We start from the raw sequence: 25836 nt of genomic DNA, 5'->3' as shown, positions 1-25836 counted from the left end.
CGTGGCCAATCCACCTACCCTGCACATCTTTGGGTTGTGGGGGCGAAACCCACGCAGACAAGAGGAGAACGTGCAAACTCCACACGGACAGTGACCCAGAGCCGGGATCGAACCTGGGACCTCGGCGCCGTGAGGCACCCGTGCCAACCACTGTGCCACCGTGCCGCCCGGAAAGGCTCCGATTATTGACCAAACTAAAGTTTGAGCGCTATCGCCAGCCCCATCTAAGCTGCACATCTTTGTGACTGTGGGAGGAAACCGGAGCGCAGACACGGGGCAGCACGGTAGCATTGTGGATAGCACAATCGCTTCACGGCTCCAGGGTCCCAGGTTCGATTCCCGGCTGGGTCACTGTCTGTGCGGAGTCTGCACGTTCTCCCCGTGTCTGCATGGGTTTCCTCCGGGTGCTCCGGTTTCCTCCCACAGTCCAAAGATGTGCAGGTTAGGTGGATTGGCCATGATAAATTGCCCTTAGTGTCCAAAATTGCCCTTAGTGTTGGGTGGGGTTACTGGGATATGGGGATAGGGTGGAGGTGTTGACCTTGGGTAGGGTGCTCTTTACAAGAGCCAGTGCAGACACAATGGGCTGAATGGCCTCGTTCTGCACTGTAAATTCTATGATTAACTAATTCTATGACTCCGCATAGACAGTGACCCAGAGCCGGGAATCGAACCTGGGTCCCTGGCGCGGGTGAGGCAGCAGTGCCAACCACCGTGCCACCGACGTTCAGTGTCTGTTGAAACGATCTCGCTGTTCGGTAGTAAGTGCCCTGTGTTCATTGCTGACCCCTTTTTGCCTTCCAGTGAACAACAAGTTTGGGTTGAGGTGTAAAAACTGCAAAACCAACATCCACCATCACTGCCAGTCGTACGTGGAGTTTCAGCGATGCTTCGGCAAGATTGTAAGTCGCTCGTCAACGTCTGATCGGCGGTGACGCAAATTTCAGCCTGTGCTCGCTTTCTGTACCTCCTTCCGATGATTGTTCCACCCGCCTTTTGCTCTCCAGCTGCGAGAGTAACCGTTTGTGCCAATGCCTCTGTAACTCTCCATTTCCTTTGAATGCAGCCCCCTGGTTTTCGCCGTGCCTACAGCTCTCCCTTATACAGTAACCAGCAGTTTGCCTGCATCAAGGAGCTCCTGCCTTTCTGTGAGTGAGACATTGAAATCATTTGGCGTTCTGCTGCTCGTGGGGCCTCCAGACTTGTGGACTAGAAAAGAGATCCCGCGTCACTTTAGCATAATTTTGAATTGGCATTTTACCACCAAGTGATCCACATTGATGAGGGAGTTTAGCAATGGGGGGGGGGAAGGAATGCATCCCAAAGAAAACGGCTCGGGATTCTCTGGGCAGTTGGGATTTTCAGTTCCCGATGGCAATGCACCGCCATCCGTTGCTTTTCCGGCAGTGTGGGGTGACTTCAATGGGAGATCCCATTGACAAGCGGGCGGGAAGATAGAATCCATTAATCTGTCGCTGCACTCTCTGACATTGAATGCAGTTCCTTAAGTACCACAGCCCTGGCTCCACCTCTAAGCAGAGCACCAGCACCACTTGGCATTGTCTCAGCCTTCAGGTCACTCAATACCCTCACGTGCCTTTCCTTCACTGCAGCCGTGCCAAAATCCTGGAACTTTTCCTTTATTAGTTTATAGGATGTGGGGGTCGCTGGTTGAGCCCAGCATTTATTGCCCATCCCTAATTGCCCCTTGAGACGGTGGGGGTGAGCTGCCTTCTTGAACCGCTGCAGTCCATGTGGTGTGGGTATACCCACTGTGCTGTTAGGGAGGGAGTTCCAGGATGTTGCCCCAGCGACAGTGAAGGAACGGCCGATATATTTCCCAGTCAGGATGGTGAGTGACTTGGAGGGGAACCTCCAGGTGGTGGGGTTCCCAGGTATCTGCTGCCCTTATCCTTCTAGATGGTAGAGGCTGTGGGTTTGGAAGGAGCTGCCTAAGGAGCCCTGGTGAGTCGCTGCAGTGCATCTTGTAGATGGTACACACGGCTGTCACTGTGCGTCGGTGGTGGAGGGAGTGAATGTTTGTGGATGGGGAGCCAATCAAGTGAGCTACCTTGTCCTGGATGGTGTTGAGCTTCTTGAGTGTTGTTGGAGCCGCACTCATCCAGGCAAGTGGAGAGTATTCCATCTCACTCCTGACTTGTGCCTTGTAGATGGTGGACAGGCTTTGGGGGGTCAGGAGGTGAGTTACTCTCCACAGGATTCCCAGCCTCTGCCCTGCCCTGGTAGCCACAGTATTAATGTGGCTGGGTCCAGTTCAGTTTCTGGTCAATGGTAACCCCCAGGATGTTGAAGTGGGGGATTCAGCGATGGTAATGCCTTTGAATGTCAAGGGGCGATGGTTAAGGGGCAGCACAGTGGTTAGCACTGCTGCCTCACGGCGCCGAGGTCCCAGGTTCAATCCCGGCTCTGGGTCACTGTCTGTGTGGAGTTTGCACATTCTCCCCGTGTCTGCGCGGGTTTCACCCCCACAACCCAAAGATGTGCAGGGTAGGTGGATTGGCCACACTAAATTGCCCCTTCATTGGAAAAAATGAATTGGGTACCCTAAATTTTTTTTTTAAAAAAGGGCGGTGGTTAGACCCTCTCTTGTGGGGGATGGTCATTGCCTGGCACTTCTGTGGTGCGAATGTAACTTGCCACTTGTCAGCCCAGCCTGGATATTGTCCAGGTCTTGCTGCATTTGGACATGGACTGCTTCATTATCTGAGGAGTCGTGAATGGAGCTGAACATTGTGCAGTCATCCGCAAACATCCCAACTTCTGACCTTATGATGGAAGGGAGGTCATTGATGAAGCAGCTGAAGATGGTTGGGGACTAGGACACTACCCTGAGGAACTCCTGCAGTGATGTCCTGGAGCTGAGATGATTGACCTCCAACCACCACATCCATCTTCCTTTGTGCCGGGTATGACTCCAGCCAGCGGAGGGAGGCAGTGGACTAGCAATCCAGAGACCCAGGTGATGGTCTGGGTACCTGGATTCGAATCCCACCACGGCAGATGATGGATCTTAAACTCAATAAAATATCCGGAATTAAAAGTCTAATGATGGCCATGAAACCAGTGTCGATTGTTGTAAAAACTATCTGGTTCAAGAATGTCCTTTCGGGAAGGAAATCTGCCGTCCTTACCCGGTCTGGCCCACGTGGTACTCCAGACCCACAGCAATGTGGTTGACGCTTAAATGAGGGGGCCAGTGATAGGTGGAGATAGACAAAGATGTCGTGGATCGAATTCTGAGCCTGAAGATGTTTGCCGGGACCATGTTAGTCATTTTTGCGAGACTCACTGGAAAGCTCAGAGAAGAGGAGTCGACGCTCTTTGACCCCGGCTTTCTGCCAGCTGGTGGCATTGCCGGCTGAACCCTGGGTAACCTTTCACATCGGTAAGCAGGAATGAAGAGATGGCGCACGTTCAAACTTCATTCCAACTAACTGCTTCGTATCCCTGTCACCCATTTCTGAGGCAGAAATTCTGGAGGCAGAATTGGCGGCCATCTGCTGATTCAATCAGTCTCCTTCACTCCTTGGTTTCCCCCAAGAGGCCAAAGATGTGCTGGATCTGGGACTAGGCCCCTCATTATATTGACTAGCAGAAAGTGGCAATTGGTGGGTTCGACAGGGATTGCTGCTGGGACCACTGTTTACATAAAGAGATCACAAAATCCAGAGGAATAGAAAATACCCCAGAGTAGTTAGCCTATTATAGAACCACGGTAAGACCGTGCACAGTTCCAGTCTCCATAGTCCTCAGTTAGACCACACTGGGAGCACCATGCACAGTTCCAGTCCCCGTATCCCTCAGTAAGACCACACTTGGAGCACCGTGCACAGTTCCAGTCTCCATATCTCTTGGTTAGACCCACACTTGGAGCATTGTGCACAGTTCCAGTCTCTATACACCTCAGTTAGACCACACTGGGAGCACCGTGCACAGTTCCAGTCCCCGTATCCCTCAGTAAGACCACACTTGGAGCACCGTGCACAGTTCCAGTCTCCATATCTCTTGGTTAGACCCACACTTGGAGCATTGTGCACAGTTCCAGTCTCTATACACCTCAGTTAGACCACACTTGGAGCACCGTGCACAGTTCCAGTCTTCATATCCCTCAGTTAGACCACACTTGGAGCACCGTGCACAGTTCCAGTCTCCATAGTCCTCAGTTAGACCCACACTTGGAGCACCGTGCACAGTTCCAGTCTCCATATCCCTCAGTTAGACCCACACTTGGAGCACCGTGCACAGTTCCAGTCTCCATATCCCTCAGTTAGACCACACTTGGAGCACCGTGCACAGTTCCAGTCTCCATAGTCCTCAGTTAGACCCACACTTGGAGCACCGTGCACAGTTCCAGTCTCCATATCCCTCAGTTAGACCACATTTGGAGCACCGTGCACAGTTCCAGTCACCATAGCCCTCGGTTAGACCACAGTTGGAGCACCGTGCACAGTTGCAGTCTTTATACACCTCAGTTAGACCACACTTGGGAGCACCGTGCACAGTTCCAGTCTCCATATCCCTCGGTTAGACCCACACTGGGAGCACCGTGCACAGTTCCAGTCTCCGTATCCCTCAGTAAGACCACACTTGGAGCACCGTGCACAGTTCCAGTCTCTATATACCTCAGTTAGATCACACTTGGAGCACCGTGCACAGTTCCAGTCTCCATATCTCTTGGTTAGACCCACACTTGGAGCATTGTGCACAGTTCCAGTCTCCATATCTCTCGGTTAGACCCACACTTGGAGCACCGTGCACAGTTCCAGTCTCCATATCCCTTGTTTAGATGCACACTTGGAGTACCGTGCACAGTTCCAGTCTCCATATCCCTCAGTTAGACCACACTTGGAGCACCGTGCACAGTTCCAATCTCGATATCCCTCAGTTAGACCACACTGGGAGCACCGTGTACAGTTCCAGTCTCCGTATCCCTTGGTCAGACCACACTGGGAGCACTGGGCACAGTTCCAGTCTCCATATCCCTCGGTTAGATCACAGTGGGAGCACTGGGCACAGTTCCAGTCTCCATATCCCTCAGTTAGACCACACTTGGAGCACCGTGCACAGTTCCAGTCTCCATAGTCCTCAGTTAGACCCACACTTGGAGCACCGTGCACAGTTCCAGTCTCCATAGTCCTCAGTTAGACCCACACTTGGAGCACCGTGCACAGTTCCAGTCTCCATATCCCTCAGTTAGACCACATTTGGAGCACCGTGCACAGTTCCAGTCACCATAGCCCTCAGTTAGACCACACTGGGAGCACCGTGCACAGTTCCAGTCTCTATATACCTCAGTTAGACCACACTTGGAGCACCGTGCACAGTTCCAATGTCGATATCCCTCAGTTAGACCACACTTGGAGCACCGTGCACAGTTGCAGTCTTTATACACCTCAGTTAGACCACACTTGGAGCACCGTGCACAGTTGCAGTCTTTATACACCTCAGTTAGACCACATTTGGAGCACCGTGCACAGTTCCAGTCTCCATAGCCCTCGGTTAGACCACATTTGGAGCACTGTGCACAGTTCCAGTCTCCATATCCTTCAGTTAGACCACACTTGGAGCATTGTGCACAGTTCCAGTCTCCATATCCTTCAGTTAGACCACACTTGGAGCACCGTGCACAGTTCCAGTCTCCATATCCTTCAGTTAGACCACACTTGGAGCACCGTGCACAGTTCCAGTCTCCATATCCCTCGGTTAGACCCACACTGGGAGCACCGTGCACAGTTCCAGTCTCCGTATCCCTCAGTAAGACCACACTTGGAGCACCGTGCACAGTTCCAGTCTCTATATACCTCAGTTAGATCACACTTGGAGCACCGTGCACAGTTCCAGTCTCTATATACCTCAGTTAGATCACACTTGGAGCACCGTGCACAGTTCCAGTCTCCGTATCCCTCAGTAAGACCACACTTGGAGCACCGTGCACAGTTCCAGTCTCTATATACCTCAGTTAGATCACACTTGGAGCACCGTGCACAGTTCCAGTCTCCATATCTCTTGGTTAGACCCACACTTGGAGCATTGTGCACAGTTCCAGTCTCCATATCTCTCGGTTAGACCCACACTTGGAGCACCGTGCACAGTTCCAGTCTCCATATCCCTTGTTTAGATGCACACTTGGAGTACCGTGCACAGTTCCAGTCTCCATATCCCTCAGTTAGACCACACTTGGAGCACCGTGCACAGTTCCAATCTCGATATCCCTCAGTTAGACCACACTGGGAGCACCGTGCACAGTTCCAGTCTCCGTATCCCTTGGTCAGACCACACTGGGAGCACTGGGCACAGTTCCAGTCTCCGTATCCCTTGGTCAGACCACACTGGGAGCACTGGGCACAGTGCCAGTCTCCATATCCCTCGGTTAGATCACAGTGGGAGCACTGGGCACAGTTCCAGTCTCCATATCTCTCGGTTAGACCACACTTGGAGCACCGTGCACAGTTCCGGTCTCCATAGCCCTTGGTTAGACCACACATGGAGCACCGTGCAAAGTTCCAGTCTCCATAGCCCTCAGTTAGACCACACTTGGAGCACCGTGCACAGTTCCAGTCTCCATATCCCTCAGTTAGACCACACTTGGAGCACCGTGCACAGTTCCAGTCTCCATAGCCCTCAGTTAGACCACACTGGGAGCACCGTGCACAGTTCCAGTCTCCATATCCCTCAGTTAGACCACACTGGGAGCACCGTGCACAGTTCCAGTCTCCATATCCCTCGGTTAGACCCAGACTTGGAGCACCGTGCACAGTTCCAGTCTCCATATCCCTCAGTTAAACCACACTTGGAGCACCGTGCACAGTTCCAGTCTCCATATCCCTCAGTTAGACCACACTGGGAGCACCGTGCACAGTTCCAGTCTCCATAGCCCTCAGTTAGACCACATTTGGAGCACCATGCACAGTTCCAGTCTCCATAGCCCTCAGTTAGACCACACTGGGAGCACCGTGCACAGTTCCAGTCTCCATAGTCCTCAGTTAGACCACACTGGGAGCACCGTGCACAGTTCCAGTCTCCATAGTCCTCAGTTAGACCACACTGGGAGCACCGTGCACAGTTCCAGTCTCCATATCCCTCATTTAGACCACACTGGGAGCACCGTGCACAGTTCCAATCTCGATATCCCTCAGTTATACCATACTTGGAGCATCATGCACAGTTGCAGTCTTTATACACCTCGGTTAGACCCACACTTGGAGCACCGTGCACAGTTCCGATCTCCATAGCCCTCGGTTAGACCCACACTTTTGAGAATTGTGCACAGTTGTGGTCTCTGTATTGCACCAGGGTTATAGGAAGTTGAAGATTTCCTGGAATGATTTGGGCAGCACAGTAGCACAAGTGGCTAGCACTGTAGCTTCACAGCGCCAGGGTCCCAGGTTCGATTCCCCGCTGGGTCACTGTCTGTGCGGAGTCTGCACGTTCTCCCCGTGTCTGCGTGGGTTTCCTCTGGGTGCTCCGGTTTCCTCCCACAGTCCAAAGACGTGCAGGTTAGGTGGATTGGCCATGATAAATTGTCCCTTAGTGACCAAAATAGCTTCAAAGGGGCTATTGGGTTACGGGGATAGGGTGGAAGTGAGGGCTTAAGTGGGTCGGTGCAGACTCGATGGGCCGAATGGCCTCCATCTGCACTGTATGTTCTATGATACCAGCATTGAGAGGATGTTATCCTTCAGGAAGAGGTGAGCAGGTTGGAGTTACAAAAGAGAGGACCCGATCGTGATTTTAACGTACGGTTCAATGTATTGTTGAAGATTCAAAGTTAAAAGAATTCTTAACCTCCTGAGTACTGGCCGTTTCATTTCTAACACGACTATTGTGCTGCATTCATTGATAACCGGCAGCGTCCATTCCCTATGCATGCTGGATATTGACAATTTGACTGCAAATCCAACCAGGAATTCCTTCTCCTGACCGGGATTGGACTACTCAAGGGTGAATAGGGTAGATATATTTACAGGGGGGGACTCTGGATGGAGGGGGAGCAGAATGGGGGGGTGGATGGATGTTGGAGAGGAAGTGGAACAAGGCTCATTTGGAGCTTAAGTGCTGGCACTGGCCTGTGGGGCAGAATGGCCACGATCAGAGGGAATGGCGGAGCAGGCTCGAAGGGCCGAATGGCCTCCCTCGGGCTGCTGTTTCCTTTCTGCTGGGCTGTAAGGACTTTTGCCGCAAGTGCTGATTTGTGTTTCCCTTCCTTCTGTGCAGCTGTTGCGAATCGCTCGGACCCGGTCTATGAGACGCTGAGGACTGGGGTTGTCATGGCAAACCGGGAGAGGAAGAAGAACTCGGAGGACAAGAAAAATGTAAGTGGCCGACCCCTGACGCTGTGAGGGTGGGCGGGGGTGGGAGGGAGGGAAGGGCTGAAATTGCACTCCCCGGCACCCGCAGCCCCGATACAAGCCGGGAGTAGAAGGAACGGGAAAAGGAGGAGTTGGGATGGCGTGGGGGGCAGGGCTGGGGGAGGAGGGGGGTGAGAGGCGGGCGGGGGGGGGGGGGGGCAGAAGGCAACTGTGCTGGACCTTGGAGCGAGCTGATGGTGTATTCTCTGAGGCTAGGAGTTTGCGCCATTGAGACAACATTCATGGGAAGCCCTATGAGAAGCCATGGAGCAGGAACTGACCTCGCGGCAAGCGGTCACTGGAAATAGTGGACAATACGCTCCTGCGTGGCGGAGTTTGTTCAGCTTGTTGGTTGGTCTCTGTTGGCACTCACCAACGGGCCAAATGTGGACCTGGAGACCATCTCTGGAAGTCCGTGCAGCGCAGTGAGTTGGCGCCCCTGCCTCTGAGTCAGACGCTCCGGGTTCGAATCCCGCTCCAGGTGCTGGTGGTCCAGGCCATAACACAGCCAAAAGAGACCCGACATCCTTCCAGCACACAGCGATGGCAGGCGGGAAGAGTGGGAGCAACTCCTGGTCATCCATGTGACGGAACGAAGATCGGAGCCACTACCCTGACTATCCACAGCTCCACACTGCAACATGTTTGTTGCCACAGCAACCTGGCCTCCCCACGTGACCTGTAACGCGGCAGCCCCTCTCCACATTTACACGGGAGTGGAGAGGCTTACTATTGATGGGGGGGGGGGGGGGGGGATCCAGAACCAGGGCTCGCAGTCTGAGGATCCGGGGTGGACCATTAAGACTGAGATGTGGAGAAATCTCTTCACCCACAGAGAGGTCGGCCTGTGGATTCTGAAGGAGTTGAGGCTAAAACTGTGGGGGGGGGGGGGGGGGGGGGGGGATTCAGGCTAAAACTATTGGGGGGGGGTATTCTCCGCCCCCTCAGCCCTGTTTTCCGGTGCGGCACCCCCCCCCCCAGTCGGCAGCGGGATTCTCTGTCCTGGCAGCTGGCCAGTGGGGTTTCCCAAGTCAAAGAAGGCAACCAAGTCACTGAGGTATAACCTAAATCACCCAATGATCTGCTTTTAGTAAGCAGCAGGGGAGGGCCCAACGGCGGCCTAGGCCTCACTGCGGCCATTTCTTACCAAGCTGCCTGCTCCCAGAATCCATCATCATTCGTCAACTCGAAAGACTCTGCCTTCCCTGCAATCGCAGGCAGTTCAGTATTTGCAGGTTAAAGGCAGACCAGACAGAACCCATTCAGTCCAGTCAGCAGAAGCCATCCTATATCCAAACCTCGTCAAACCCCAGCAACAGCAGCAGGACCAAGATTCAGCCTCCAATGCTCAAACAGCCGTCGGTATGCCGAGGTGGATCATAGAATTTACAGAATGACAGAAGGAGGCCATTCAGCCCATAGAGTCTGCACTGGCCCTTGGAAAGAGCACCCTACTTAAACCCATGCCTCCACCCTATCCCCGTAACCCCACCTAACCTTTTTTGGACACTAAGGGACAATTTAACATGGCCAATCCACCTAACCTGTACATCTTTGGACACTAAGGGACAATTTAACATGGCCAATCCACCTAACCTGCACATCTTTGGACACTAAGGGACAATTTAACATGGCCAATCCACCTAACCTGCACATCTTTGGACACTAAGGGACAATTTAGCATGGCCAATCCACCTAACCTGCACATCTTTGGACACTAAGGGACAATTTAACATGGCCAATCCACCTAACCTGCACATCTTTGGACACTAAGGGACAATTTAACATGGCCAATCCACCTAACCTGTACATCTTTGGACACTAAGGGACAATTTAGCATGGCCAATTCACCTAACCGGTACATCTTTGGACACTAAGGGACAATTTAACATGGCCAATCCACCTAACCTGCACATCTTTGGACACTAAAGGGACAATTTAACATAGTCAATCCACCTAACCTGTACATCTTTGGACACTAAGGGACAATTTATCATGGCCAGTCCACCTAACCTGCACATCTTTGGTCACTAAGGGACAATTTATCACGGCAAATCCACCTAACCTGTACATCTTTGGACTGTGGGAGGAAACCGGAGCACCCGGAGGAAACCCACGCAGACACGGGGAGAACGTGCAGACTCGACACAGACAGTGACACAGCCGGGAATCGAACCTGGGACCCTGAAGCTGTGAAGCAACTGTGCTAACCACTATGCTACCGTGCTGCCTGAGGGCCGCCCTGCGTTGGGTTATTAGTGAGTCGCTGCATGTCGCACCACTTTCTCGTTCACAGCTCGGGGGAAGCGGATGCGCAGGAAGAAGTTGAAGGTGAGCTAGAAGAAATGGGAATACGTGTGGACGCACCATCATCCCTCAGTCTTCCCATCCTTAACTAGAAACCATTTCACTCCACAAGTCATTGCCCCTATCATAAGAATCCATAGAATCTCTACAGTGCAGAAGGAGGCCATTCAGCCCATCGAGTCTGCACCGACCCTCTGAAAGAGCACACTACCTGGGCCCAATCCCCTGCTCTATCCCTGTAACCCCACCAAACCTTTTGGACACTAAGGGGTAATTTAACATGGCCAATCTATCTAATCTTTGGACCGTGCGAGGAAACTGGAGCACCCGGAGGAAACCCACGCAGACACTGGGAGAACGTGCAAACTCCACACAGACAGTCACCCTCGGTCGGAATTGAACCTGGGACCCTGGCGCTGGCAGCAGTGCTAACCCCTGTGCCACCCAGGATTACATTCCCCTTACAGACCAATAATATATATGACAAACATCCAGTATTGCACATCGAGGACTGCACGGCTAGACTCTGATTAGAGCATTATAGGCCAGTGTTCTTCAAACTTTTTTTCCGGGGACCCATTTTTACCAACCGGCCGACCTTCGGGAACCAACCCAGCCGACCTTCGCGACCCGCGCGGCCCACGCCGGCCGACCTTTGCGACCCGCGCGGCCCACGCCGTCCGACCTTCGGGACCCACGCCGGCCGACCTTCACGACCCACGCTGGCCGACCTTCGCGACCCAACCCAGCCGACCTTCGCGACCCACGCCGGCCGACCTTCACGACCCATGCCGGCCGACCTTCGCGACCCACGCTGACCGACCTTCGCGACCCACGCCGGCCGACCTTCACGACCCACGCCGGCCAACCTTCACGACCCACGCCGGCCGACCTTCGCGACCCACGCCAGCCGACCTTCGCGACCCACGCCGGCCGACCTTCATGACCCACGCCGGCCGACCTTCACGACCCACGCCGGCCGACCTTCGCGACCCACGCCAGCCGACCTTCGCGACCCACGCCGGCCGACCTTCACGACCCACGCCGGCCGACCTTCACGACCCACGCCGGCCAACCTTCATGACCCACGCCGGCCGACCTTCGCGACCCACGCCGACCGACCTTTGCGACCCACGCCGACCGACCTTCGCAACCCATGCCGGCCGACCTTCGCGACCCACGCCGGCCGACCTTCGCGACCCACACAGGCCGACCTTCGCGACCCACGCCGGCCGACCTTCGCGACCCGCGCGGCCCACGCCGTCCGACCTTCGCGACCCACTATTTTCTCTTACCTTGTTTGCTGCTGACAAAAATGGAGGAAATGGTTTTGGGTCCCTTTGGCCCTCGTACACGCTCCTCCAATGGAACCTGTTGGATGAAGGTGAAGCCTTCCGGTGTCGGAAAGTAGGGAGTCTCCATCTGTCCAAAGTTCGGCATTTTTTTCCTGTAAAGTTTTATCAAATTAATCCCCCCCCCCGAACTTGTAAAACAAATAAAATGAATAAAATAAATGAATAAAAACCACTACAGAACTTGTGAAACAAAAAGCTGCAACCGTTTAACAAAAACTTTGGCCGCACTGCGCATGCCTGCCTGATGATCGTGTGCGCATGCGCAATGCGGCCAAATTTGTTTTTAACATGGTCGCGGCCGCTTGCAGCCGGCATTATGAAAAGCCGGCTGCTGCGCGGGGATTTCCGCGATCGGGAGCGCCGCGGACAATGGCTCCGCGACCCACCCGATACCCACCCGCGACCCACCCGCGGGTCGCGCCCCTGACTTTGAAGAACACTGTTACAGGCAACCACATTATTGGAGTTCTCTTGAATTGCTCTCATCTATGTATACTTTACTGTATTCCTTATGTATTCCTATTAGCCAGTTTAGCTCAGTTGGCTGGACAGCTGGTTTGTGATGTTCACAGTGAGGCCAGCAGCGTGGGTTCGATTCCCAGACCGGCTGAGGCTATTCTGCCCCTCGCCTGAGGTGTGGTGACCCTCAGGTTACATCGCCACCAGCCTCTGGGACTGTGGCGACTTTGCCCCTTGTGTGGTCTACCTTCTTATTGCCTGGCGCTTCAAACAACCTGATCATGTTGCCTGTGGGGAGTGTGATTCTTGAGTCTCTCAGCTTCAGCGGGTGAACTGAGTGGCAGGGGTAACACGCTGTTCTGAGGGATAAGTCCCCCTCCTCGTCGCTGCTTTCTGTGGGCGCGTTCGTCCTCATTCATTCTGGGGACGTGGGCGATGTGGGCACGCCCGTTTGATTGCCCGGCCCTCGTTGCTTGGAGGGGGTGATCGCTGGGTCACTTTGGAGGAGTCCACCACTTGGATGAGATTGGAATCACATGCCACCCAGAGCGGGTAATGCGTCCTTCTGTGAAGGACAGCCACCATCCAGATGGGATCTCACAGCAGTCCAACATTTCCTGGTCACTTTCATTGATCCAGTTTTTAATCAATAGACCTTTTTTCAATTTCTTCTGTTATTCATTCATGAGACGTGGGTGTCGCAGGCTGTGCCAGCATTTATTGCCCATCCCTAATTGCCCTCAAGGGGCAGTTAAGAGTCGACCACATTGTTGTGGGTCTGGAGTCACATGTGGGCCAGACTGGGTAAGGACAGCAGATTTCCTTCCCTAAAGAACATTCGTGAACCAGATGGGTTTTTATAACAATCGACAATGGTTTCATGGTCATTATTAGATTTTTAATTCCAGATTTTTATTGAATTTAAATTTCACCATTTTTATTCATGAAGGCCCCACCTCCTCAACCTTGTGGCGGTGACCCTGAGGTTAAACCACCGCCAGTCAGCTCTCCCCCTCAAAGGGGGGAAAGCCACCCACGGAGAGTTCATTTTGCCTGATTGTGGTATCGATAACCTCACGCCGAGAGGTCCAACCCCCAGCCGGCTGCCTGAATTTGTGGCGATATTTATGGTGCAGTTATAGTGATAGTAAGAGCCCCCCTCGCTGTGTTAAGGGGCTACACCATGTTCCGGGGGGGGGGGGGGGGGGGCTGCTGTTCTGTGATGTGGTGAATCATGGCTGCGGGGGGGGGTAGTGAGCTCCTCCACTAGGCACTTCACAAACATTGTGAACGCCACCTGTGAATTCACAGCGCTCACAAACTAGTCTTTTCTCGGCAGGCAAGGGCAATTAGGGATGGGCAATCAGTTGTGGCCTAGCCAGGGACGTCCGTAGCATGTGAACTGGAACTGGCTGCCTATTGGCTGTAATCACCTGCATTGCCTCCTCAGCAGCTGGACTTTACGAGCCACTGTTTAGCGGGCTGGAAGACGAAGATGGATGGCGGCGGCGGGGGGGGGGGGGGGGGGGGGGGGGGGGGGGGAAGGGGAGGGGGGGTGGGTTTGTGAGGGGGAACGCTGGGAAAATCACAGGGAACCGCGTCAAGGCGTTGTGCCGATGTCGGGGACTGGAATCAGACGCACTGTACCGTCTCGAGGAGACCAGAAGTCACTTTTCCATCAATAAGGACCCAGTTAGGGGCCTATCCCAAACACTGTAATTTATTTCTATAAATTTAGAGTGCCCAATTCATTTTTTCCCAATTAAGGGACAATTTAGCGTGGCCAATCTACCTACCCTGCACATCTTTGGGTTGTGGGGGTGAGACCCACGCAGACACAGGGAGAATGTGCAAACTCCACACGGACAGTGACCCAGGGCCGGGATTGAACCTGGGACCTCAGCGCCGTGAGGCAGCAATGCTAACCACTGCGCCACCGTGCCACCCTCCCAAACACTGTAATGACCTCTTCAAGAAACTCTTGTTATAGCATCATAGAATTTACAGTGCAGAAGGAGGCCATTCAGCCCATCATGTCGGCACTGGCCCTTGGAAAATGCGCACTACTTAAGCCTCACACCTCCATCCTATCCCTGTAACCCAGTAACCCCACCTAACCTTTATGGACACGGAAGGGGCAATTGATCATGGCCAATCCACCCAACCTGAACGTCATTCCACGGACTGACTCCACGCTCTGCGAGCGGAGTCTTTCGGGACTTGTGGGAGGAAACCGGAGCGCCCGGAGGAAACCCACGCAGACACGGGGAGAACGTGCAGACTCCGCACAGACAGTGACCCAAGCAGGGAATCGAACCTGGGACCCTGGCGCTGTGCTAACCACTGTGCTGCTGTGCTGCCCTCACACATCCTCAGCCTCTGCAGCAAGAATGCCCGAGGGGTGGAGTTTTTCTGTGCGCTGTGCAAAGTGCGGTGGAAAGCCAATGGCGGGATGCTAATGAGTCGACCTCCCGAAACGCGACGCTTCGTGGAAACTGCACGCGCAAAGTGCCGGCAAGTGTGGCAGGAGCGCAATTTCAGCCCCCCCCCCACCTTGCAGGGTATGCAGATTGAATGCACTGGGTAACTCTGTAACTCTTTCCTGTGATTTGCAGCCTGCGCAAATGGTTGATGAAGAACTTGATATTGGCAAGCCTGGGGAAGAACACGGGGCAGGAGGTAGGTCTGGGTTGAAATACTCTGTAAACAAAAAAAACAAAAAACCAGAAACTTTTTGCAAGTTGGTGAATAAGAGTCCTTTGTTTAAGAGAGACAGCATGTGCTGCATTGAGAACAATAGAGAGACTGCCACAGCGAGGGGAGTCGATGCATTAGTGGTGGAGTAAGCCTAACTAACTCACCTTCAGGGTAACGAGAGTCTAGGCCCATTTAGCTGGGGAGCAGTCAGAGGCCCCACACAGACCATTGTCGTGTCATCTGACACTTCGAAAAACTGTTGAGACAAACTGAGAGTTGCCAGAGTTGGTTGATAGTGTTGGAGCATCTTCAAAGCAGGAGACGAGTTTAATTATCTTTACGTCTCCTCATTTTTCCACAATGAACAGGTTTTCCGATCCTTTCCGGCTCTTGGGCCTCGCTTGGAATGTGGTCCGAGACGTTCATTTTCACTGCCTCCGAGTCTCCTCCCGGAGCAACCTCACAAATAACAGTGGGTTTTTTGATTTTTGCAGGTGGAGAGACTACGGAGAAAAAGGACAAGAATAATCCGGATGAGGCAAAGGTAACTGTGTTTCTCTGTCCGAATATGCCCAGTTGGACTGCAAACACAAGGGAAGGCGGGAAATGGCGAAAGGATATGTAAAGTTATGCATGAATGTTCACAAGTCACTGGTCAGGCTGGGGTATCTTGTGGAGTCCTGGGCACCACACTTTCAGAAAGCGTGGCAGGAGTGCCCACAAGAGATTTGCCAGCACGATGCCAGGCTGGGATTGATACCCTGAGAGCACAGAAGGATAAGGGGAGGTTTCGCTGAGGTGTTGATGATCCTTGTTGCTCGTTATGCTTTCCTTAATTTGCTCCGTTTTAATTAACTTTGCTCAAGAGTGGCCAGGTATCTTTCTGATACCCCCACAGGGTTTAAAGCCGAATACTGATCAATGACTCAATACACCAGTTAGTAAGTTTGAAATCAATACACATTTATATACACACAGTCAATTATTATTCATGCATAAACTCTACCCACTAAACTACAACTACTACTAAAAGCCTATACTTAGCTTCGAGTGGCCCACTCAGTCAGAGGAACAATGGCCGTTGTCCGGTTCTGATACTGCTGGCTTCGAACTGGTATAGAATAGTAGCTAGGAGCGTCTATCTCGTAGCGTGCGTTGACCTTAGACCTACTTGGCTGGTGCTTGGTGGCCTCTCGTCGCTGGGAGCCACATGCCAAGGTGAGAGTTCAAGAGTTCTTAACAGTTGTTCCGAGAGATTCAGAGAGAGCGTTCTGACCTTGGGGACTGCTTTATAGTCCAAAGGGTTTCGCGCCCTAGCATAGCTCATTAATATGCTAATGGCTTGTGGTTTCAGTTCTGTCTGGGTTCTGCAAGTTCCAATCCACAGGAAACCTTGAACCTGCTTGTTTTTCTAGTGCTGCCCATTTTTCCCTGCACTCTTTGCGAGTGTCCATTTTGGAATCGGAACGTGGCCACCCCAGGTGGCTACATCCTCAAGGATTCAAATGGAGTGAACTGAGGAGAAATTGTTTCCGCCTGGCAGGAGGGCTACTAGGGGGCATCAATAGAAGGAGATTGACAAGAGATCGCTGTGGGAACGGGAGCCGGAGTGGAGTGGGGTGGAGTGGGGGGGGGGGGGGGGGGAGAAATTGTTTTAACGCTGTGAGTTCTGATCTGTGCGCTGACTGAAAGGGGGATGGGTGGTACAGTGTAGGGCAGCACAGTAACACAGTGGTTAGCACTGCTGCCTCACAGCACCAGGGACCCAATTCAATTCCAGCCTCGGGTGACTATGTGCAGTTTGCAGGTTCTCTCCGTGGGTTTCCTCCGGGTGCTCCGGTTTCATCCCACAGTCCAAAGATCTGCAGGTTAGGTGGATTGGCCATGTTAAATTGCCTTTAGTGTCCAAAGATGTGCAGGTTAGGTGGATTGACCATGTTAAATTGCCCCTTAGTGTCCAAAGATGTGCAGGTTAGGTGGATTGACAATGTTAAATTGTCCCTTACTGTCCAAAGATGTGCAGGTTAGGTGGATTGGCCATGATAAATTGTCCCTTAGTGTCCAAAGATGTGCAGGTTAGGTGGATTGGCCATGTTAAATTGTCCCTTAGTGTCCAAAGATGTACAGGTTAGGTGGATTGGCCATGGTAAATTGTCCCTTAGTGTCCAAAGATGTGCAGGTTAGGTGGATTGGCCATGATAAATTGTCCCTTAGTGTCCAAAGATATACAGGTTAGGTGGATTGGCCATGATAAATTGTCCCTTAGTGTCCAAAGATGTGCAGGTTAGGTGGATTGACCATGTTAAATTGCCCCTTAGTGTCCAAAGATGTACAGGTTAGGTGGATTGGCCATGTTAAATTGTCCCTTAGTGTCCAAAGATGTGCAGGTTAGGTGGATTGGCCATGTTAAATTGTCCCTTAGTGTCAAAGATGTACAGGTTAGGCGGATTGGCCATGATAAATTGCCCCTTAGTGTCCAAAGATGTGCAGGTTGGGTGGATTGGCCATGTTAAATTGTCCCTTAGTGTCCAAAGATGTCCAGGTTAGGTGGGGTTATGAGGTTGCGATGGGGGTGTGGGGCGAGGTAGGGTGCTCGATAGGAGGGTCTGAGCAGGTTTGATGGGCCAAATGGCCTCTTTCTGCAATGTCGGGATTCTATATGTTTCTATGGTATGATGAATGGCCTGGTATTGGCCTGTGAAACAAAGCTGTCCCTTGCCCATTCCTGGATGTGGGCTGCGGAGGCATTGCATTTTGCCCAGACAAGGGAGGAGGGAAATCAGGCTTTGACTCGCTTTTTCATGGCCAAATAAGCTGCCAACATGTGTTGCCTGACATCACAAAGAATGGCCACTGGCAGTAGCATCAATAGCACCAGATCCAGAAGAGGAGAGAATTGTGATGAATGCAGGGATTTCAGGTTTTTACTGTATTCTCTGTATCTGATGCAATAATGGTTTAGAAAGCCTGGGTTTGGGTGTGTGTGTATCTGCTGCAGTAATATTTCTTAAGATTCTGGTTTCAAGGATAGGCTGACACTGTGGCTGCAGAAGGTGTAATTAAAATGTCGTAAAAATGAGGTCATCCTTCTTTCAAACCATGCTTATTTGTAAGAGGACAAGCTGAATGGATTTTTCTTGTGATTTCTGGGGAGTCAACAATCAGCGACATTGGGTGGGATTCTCCATTTCATAGACTGTGATTTCGACATTGGCAATCAGAAAATCCCGCCCAAGTGTCTCATTTTATTTGTAAAGAGCTGTTTAACTGCTCAGTGTAAACTATTTATTTTATGATAAGATAATTTATACTGTGTTAATAAAGTTTCATTTAATACACCATGTCCTTATGTGTGCGCGGCATCACTCCCGGAGCATTGCGTCACTCCCGAAGTGTGGCGTCACTCCCTGAGCGTGGCGTCACTCCCGGAGCGTTGCGTCACTCCCCCGAAGCGTGGCGTCACTCCCGGAGCGTGGCGTCACTCCCGGAGCGTGGCGTCACTCCCGGAGCGTGGCGTCACTCCCGGAGCGTGGCGTCACTCCCGGAGCGTGGCGTCACTCCCGGAGCGTGGCGTCACTCCCGGAGCGTGGCGTCACTCCCGGAGCCAGGCTTCACTCCCGGAGCGCGGCGTCACTCCCGGAGCGCGGCGTCACTCCCGGAGCGCGGCGTCCCTCCCGGAGCGTGGCTTCACTCCCAGAGCGTGGCGTCACACCCGGAGCGTGGCGTCACTCCCTGAGCGTGGCGTCACTCCCGGAGCGTGGCGTCACTCCCGGAGCGTGGCGTCACTCCCGGAGCGTGGCGTCACTCCCGGAGCCAGGCTTCACTCCCGGAGCGCGGCGTCACTCCCGGAGCGCGGCGTCTCTCCCGGAGCGCGGCGTCACTCCCTGAGCGCGGCGTCACTCCCGGAGCGCGGCGTCTCTCCCGGAGCGCGGCGTCACTCCCGGAGCGCGGCGTCACTCCCGGAGCGCGGCGTCACTCCCGGAGCGCGGCGTCCCTCCCGGAGCGCGGCGTCACCTCCCGGAGCGCGGCGTCCCTCCCGGAGCGCGGCGTCCCTCCCGGAGCGCGGCGTCACTCCCGGAGCGCGGCGTCTCTCCCGGAGCGCGGCGTCACTCCCGGAGCGCGGCGTCACTCCCGGAGCGCGGCGTCACTCCCGGAGCGCGGCGTCCCTCCCGGAGCGCGGCGTCACTCCCGGAGCGCGGCGTCCCTCCCGGAGCGCGGCGTCTCTCCCGGAGCGCGGCGTCACTCCCGGAGCGCGGCGTCTCTCCCGGAGCGCGGCGTCACTCCCGGAGCGCGGCATCACTCCCGGAGCGCGGCGTCACTCCCGGAGCGCGGCGTCACTCCCGGAGCGCGGCGTCCCTCCCGGAGCGCGGCGTCCCTCCCGGAGCGCGGCGTCCCTCCCGGAGCGCGGCGTCCCTCCCGGAGCGTGGCGTCACTCCCGGAGCGCGGCGTCACTCCCGGAGAGCGGCGTCACTCCCGGAGCGCGGCGTCACTCCCGGAGCGCGGCGTCACTACCGGAGCGCGCCGTCACTCCCGGAGCGCGACGTCCCTCCCGGAATAATTGGGGTTTCTGTCCAGTACCCCTGGAAATGTGGGGTTCTGTTCCGGGATGGTAATAGAATGTGTGGGAAAGTAAATGTCCTGATTCAAGTCCAGAGCCGTGTTCATGTCAGAAATAGTGCTTCTTTTGTCTAATATTCTCAGGCAAGACATTTCAACTATTATCTTCTTTTCCCCTTGGACAGAATAAAAAGCTGCAGTCAGGAATGCGAGGTGGTTTTGCACAGACTCACTATTTTGTGGCATTATACAGATACAAAGCACAAGAGAAAGATGACCTGGATTTTCAGTAAGTTCTGTCTCAGCGCATTACCTGCTCGCTTCCCTTCTGGTCTGTATCCAGATCCGGTCCATCAGTGATGGAACATGCCTCCCATTCCTGCTGAAAGAGCTGTCCTTCCCATCATTGTTAAAGAAGGATCCTTCCCTCACGACCCTTTCTGACAACCTCCTCGACAGAGAGCTGGCAGAATCATTATAGAATATTACAGCGCAGTACAGGCCCTACGGCCCTCGATGTTGCGCCGACCTGTGAAACCACTCTAAAGCCCATCTACACTATTCCCTTATCGTCCATATGTCTATCCAATGACCATTTAAATGCCCTTAATGTTGGCGAGTCCACTACTGTTGCAGGCAGGGCATTCCACTCCCTTACTACTATCTGAGTAAAGAACCTACCTCTGACATCGGTCCTATATCTATCTCCCCTCAATTTAAGGCTATGTCCCCTCGTGCTAGACATCACCATCCGAGGAAAAAGGCTCTCACTGTCCACTCTATCTAACCCTCTGATCATTTTGTATGCTTCAATTAAGTCACCTCTTAACCTTCTTCTCTCTCACAAAAACAGCCTCGAGTCCCCCAGCCTTCCCTCGTAAGATCTTCCCTCCATACCAGGCAACATCCTGGTAAATCTCCTCTGTACCCTTTCCAATGCTTCCACATCCTTCCTATAATGCGGCGACCAGAATTGCACACTATACTCCAAATGCGGCCGTACTAGAGTTTTGTACAGCTGCAACATGACCTCATGGCTCCCAAACTCAATCCCTCTCCCAATAAAAGCTAACACACCGTACGCCTTCTAAACAACCCTATCAACGGAGTTTGCACATTCTCCTCGTGTCTGCATGGGTTTCGCCCCCACAACCCAAAGATGTGCAGGTTAGGTGGATTGGCCACGCTAAATTGCCCTTAAAATTGGAAAAAATAATTGGGTACTCTAAATTTATTTAAAAAAAACAACCACCCTATCAACCTGGGTGGCAACTTTCAGGGATCCATGTACATGGACACCGAGATCTCTCTGCTCATCCACACGACCAAGAATCTTACCATTAGCCCAGTACTCTGTCTTCCTGTTATTCCTTCCAAAATGAATCAACTCACACTTTTCTGCATTAAACTCCATTTGCCACCTCTCAGCCCAGTTCTGCAGCTTATCTATGTCCCTCTGTAACTTGCAACATCCAGCCTCCCCGAACAGGTGCCGGAATGTGGCGACTAGGGGCTTTTCACAGTAACTTCATTGAAGTCTACTTGTGACAATAAGCGATTTTCATTTAATTTAATTTCATCCTTTCGCACGGTCCACAACTCCACCGACTTTAGTGTCATCTGCAAATTTACTCACCCATCCTTCTACGCCCTCCTCCAGGTCATTTATAAAAATGACGAACAGCAGTGGCCCCAAAACAGATCCTTGTGGTACACCACCAGTAACTGGACACCAGTCAGAACATTTCCCATCAACCATCTTCTTCCAGCTAGCCAATTTCTGATCCAAACTGCTAAATCACCCTGAATCCCATGCCTCCGTATTTTCTGCAATAGCCTACCATGGGGAACCTTATCAAATGCTTCACTGAAATCCATATAAACCACATCAACTGCTTCACCCTCATCCACCTGTTTGGTCACCTTCTCAAATAACTCAACAGGGTTTGTGAGGCACGACCTACCCCTCACAAAACCGTGTTTACTATCGCTAATCAAATTATTCCTTTCCAGATGATTATAAATCCTATCTCTTATAAACCTTTCCAAGACTTTGCCCACAACAGAAGTAAGGCTCACTCGTCTATAGTTACCGGGGTTGTCTCTACTCCCCTTCTTGAACAAGGGGCCAACATTTGCTATCCTCCAGTCTTCTGACACTATTCCTGTAGACAATGATGACATAAAGATCAAAGCCAAAGGCTCAGCAATCTCCTCCCTAGCTTCCCAGAGAATCCTAGGATTAATCCCATTCGGCCCAGGGGACTTATCTATTTTCACACTTTCCAGAATTGCTAACACCTCCTCCTTCTGAACTTCAAGCCCTTCTTGTCTAGTAGCCTGTATCTCAGTATTCTCCTCGACAACATTATCTTTTTCCTGTGTGAATACTACGAAAAATATTCATTTAGCACCTCTCCTATCTCCTCGGACTCCACGCACAACTTCCCACTACTGTCCTTGACTGGCCCTACTCTTACCCTTGTCATTCTTTTATTCCTGACATATCTATAGAAAGCTTTAGGGTTATCCTTGATCCTACCTGCCAAAGACTTCTCGTGTCCCCTCCTGGCTCTTCTTAGCTCTCTCTTTAGGTCCTTCCTTGCTAACTTGTAACTCTCGAGCGCCCTAACTGAACCTTCACGTCTCATCTTTACATAAGCCTCCTTCCTCTTGACAAGTGTTTCAACTACTTTAGTGAACCATGGTTCCCTCGCTCGACCACTTCCTCCCTGCCTGACAGGTATATACTTATCAAGGACACGCAGTAGCTGTTCCTTGAACATGCTCCACATTTCCATTGTGCCCATCCCCTGCAGTTTCCCTCCCCATCCTATGCATCCTAAGTCTTGCCTCATCGCATCATAATTACCTTTCCCCCAGCTATAACTCTTGCCCTGTGGTATATACCTATCCCTTTCCATTGCTAAAGTAAACGTAATCGAATTGTGGTCACTATCACCAAAGTGCTCACCTACCTCCAAATCTAACACTTTTCCTGGTTCATTACCCAGTACCAAATCCAATATGGCCTCGCCTCTTGTTGGCCTATCTACAGACTGTGTCAGGAAACCCTCCTGCACACATTGGACAAAAACGGACCCATCTAAAGTATACAAACGATAGTGTTTCCAGTCAATATTTGGAAAGTTAAAGTCCCCCATAACAACTACCCTGTTATTTTCGCTCCTATCCAGAATCATCTTTGCAATCCTTTCCTCTACATCTCTGGGACTTTTCGGAGGCCTATAGAAAACTCTCAACAGGATGACCTCTCCTTTCCTGTTTCTAACCTCAGCCCATACTACCTCAGTAGACGAGTCCTCATCAAACGTCCTTTCTGCCACCGTAATGCTGTCCTTGACTAACAATGCCACCCCTCCCCCTCTTTTACCACCTTCCCAGAGCTTACTAAAATATCTAAACCCCGGAACCTGCAACAACCGTTCCTGTCCCTACTCCAGCCATGTCTCCGAAATGGCCACAACATCGAAGTCCCAGGTACCAAGCCATGCTGCAAGTTCACCCACCTTATTCCGGATGCTCCTGGCATTGAAGTAGACACACTTTATACCACCTTCCTGCCTGCCGGTACACTCCTGCAACTTTGAAACCTTACTCATGACCTCACTACTCTCAACCTCCTGTATACTGGAGCTACAATTCAGGTTCCCAATCCCCTGCTGAACTAGTTTAAACTCTCCCGAAGAGCATTAGCAAATTTCCCCCCCAGGATATTGGTACCCCTCTGGTCCAGGTGTAGACCATCCCGTTTGTAGACGTCCCACCTACCCCAGAATGAGCCCCAATTATCCAGGAATCTGAAACCCTCCCTCCTGCACTATCCCTGTAGCCACGTGTTCAGCTGCTCTCTCTCCCTGTTCCTCGTCTCGCTAGCACGTGGCAATTTAATCTTTCAGTTTGAGTTGAAATGGCAACCATTTTTATATTTATTTAAGAGCTGGAAAATGGCCTGAAGATGGAGACAGAATGATGGGGGGATGGAGGGAGAGACAGACGGATGGGGGGATGGAGGGAGAGACAGACGGATGGGGGGATGGAGGGAGAGACAGACGGATGGGGGGATGGAGGGAGAGACAGATGGATGGGGGGATGGTGGGAGAGACAGACGGATGGAGGGAGAGACAGACGGATGGGGGGATGGAGGGAGAGACAGACGGATGGGGGGATGGAGGGAGAGACAGACGGATGGAGGGAGAGACAGACGGATGGGGGGATGGAGGGAGAGACAGACGGATGGGGGGATGGAGGGAGAGACAGACGGATGGAGGGAGAGACAGACGGATGGGGGGATGGAGGGAGAGACAGACGGATGGGGGGATGGAGGGAGAGACAGACGGATGGGGGGATGGAGGGAGAGACAGATGGATGGGGGGATGGAGGGAGAGACAGACGGATGGAGGGAGAGACAGACGGATGGGGGGATGGAGGGAGAGACAGACGGATGGGGGGATGGAGGGAGAGACAGACGGATGGGGGAATGGAGGGAGAGACAGACGGATGGGGGGATGGAGGGAGAGACAGACGGATGGGGGGATGGAGGGAGAGACAGACGGATGGGGGGATGGAGGGAGAGACAGTGTATGGAGGGATGGGGGAGAGACAGACAGATGGAGGGATGGTGGGAGAGACAGACAGATGGAGGGATGGTGGGAGAGACAGACGGATGGAGGGATGGGGGAGAGACAGACAGATGGAGGGATGGTGGGAGAGACAGACAGATGGAGGGATGGTGGGAGAGACAGACGGATGGGGGGATGGTGGGAGAGACAGACGGATGGGGGGATGGAGGGAGAGACAGATGGATGGGGGGATGGAGGGAGAGACAGACGGATGGGGGGATGGAGGGAGAGACAGACAGATGGAGGGATGGTGGGAGAGACAGACGGATGGAGGGATGGGGGAGAGACAGACAGATGGAGGGATGGTGGGAGAGACAGACAGATGGAGGGATGGTGGGAGAGACAGACGGATGGGGGGATGGTGGGAGAGACAGACAGATGGAGGGATGGTGGGAGAGACAGACGGATGGAGGGATGGGGGAGAGACAGACAGATGGAGGGATGGTGGGAGAGACAGACGGATGGAGGGATGGTGGGAGAGACAGATGGATGGGGCGATGGTGGGAGAGACAGACGGATGGAGGGAGAGACAGACGGATGGGGGGGATGGAGGGAGAGACAGACAGATGGAGGGATGGTGGGAGAGACAGACGGATGGAGGGATGGTGGGAGAGACAGATGGATGGGGGGATGGTGGGAGAGACAGACGGATGGAGGGAGAGACAGACGGATGGAGGGATGGTGGGAGAGACAGATGGATGGAGGGATGGTGGGAGAGACAGACGGATGGAGGGATGTTGAGGATAGGCTGCACGGTAGCACAGCGGTTAGGGACCCGGGTTCAATCCTGGCCTCGGTTGTCTGTCTGTGTGGAGTTTGCCATTTTCCACGTGTCTGCGTGGGTTTCCTCCGGGTGCTCCGGTTTCCTCACACAGTCCAAAGATGTACAGGTTAGGAGGATTGGCCATGCTAAATTGTCCCTTAGTGTCCAAAGATGTGCAGGTTAGGTGGATTGGCCATGCTAAATTGTCCCTTAGTGTCCAAAGATGTACAGGTTAAGTGGATTGGCCATGTTAAATTGCCCCTTAATGTCCAAAGATGTACAGGTTAGGTGGATTGGCCATGCTAAATTGTCCCTTAGTGTCCAAAGATGTGCAGGTTAGGTGGATTGGTCATGTTAAATTGCCCCTTAGTGTCCAAAGATGTACAGGTTAGGTGGATTGGCCATGCTAAATTGTCCCTTAGTGTCCAAAGATGTGCAGGTTAGGTGGATTGGCCATGCTAAACTGTCCCTTAGTGTCCAAAAATGTGCAGGTTAGGTGGATTGGCCATGCTAAATTGTCCCTTAGTGTCCAAAGATGTGCAGGTTAGGTGGATTGGCCATGCTAAATTGTCCCTTAGTGTCCAAAGATGTACAGGTTAGGTGGATTGCCCATGCTAAACTGTCCCTTAGTGTCCAAAGATGTGCAGGTTAGGTGGATTGGCCATGATAAATTTCGGAGAATAACT

The 25836-nt window shown here is 52.8% G+C and overlaps 1 protein-coding gene across 1 annotated transcript in view; it reads left to right on the top strand.

Annotated features, from left to right (window-relative positions):
• stac3 (SH3 and cysteine rich domain 3) overlaps positions 1-25836 on the top strand; it is a 40425-nt gene that overhangs the window by 8062 nt on the left and 6527 nt on the right. Inside the window, exons 3-8 of the mRNA XM_038786663.1 lie at positions 805-902; positions 1067-1148; positions 8236-8333; positions 15106-15169; positions 15682-15731; positions 19930-20033. Coding sequence (XP_038642591.1) covers positions 805-902; positions 1067-1148; positions 8236-8333; positions 15106-15169; positions 15682-15731; positions 19930-20033 — 496 coding nt within the window. The remainder of the gene's footprint in view (positions 1-804; positions 903-1066; positions 1149-8235; positions 8334-15105; positions 15170-15681; positions 15732-19929; positions 20034-25836) is intronic.

This window comes from Scyliorhinus canicula, chromosome 28 (genome assembly GCF_902713615.1).
Source record: "Scyliorhinus canicula chromosome 28, sScyCan1.1, whole genome shotgun sequence".
In the NCBI taxonomy this organism is placed as follows: domain Eukaryota; kingdom Metazoa; phylum Chordata; class Chondrichthyes; order Carcharhiniformes; family Scyliorhinidae; genus Scyliorhinus; species Scyliorhinus canicula.
The sequence above is the reverse complement of the archived record's forward strand: the minus strand, read 5'-3'. Positions and strand labels throughout refer to the sequence as shown.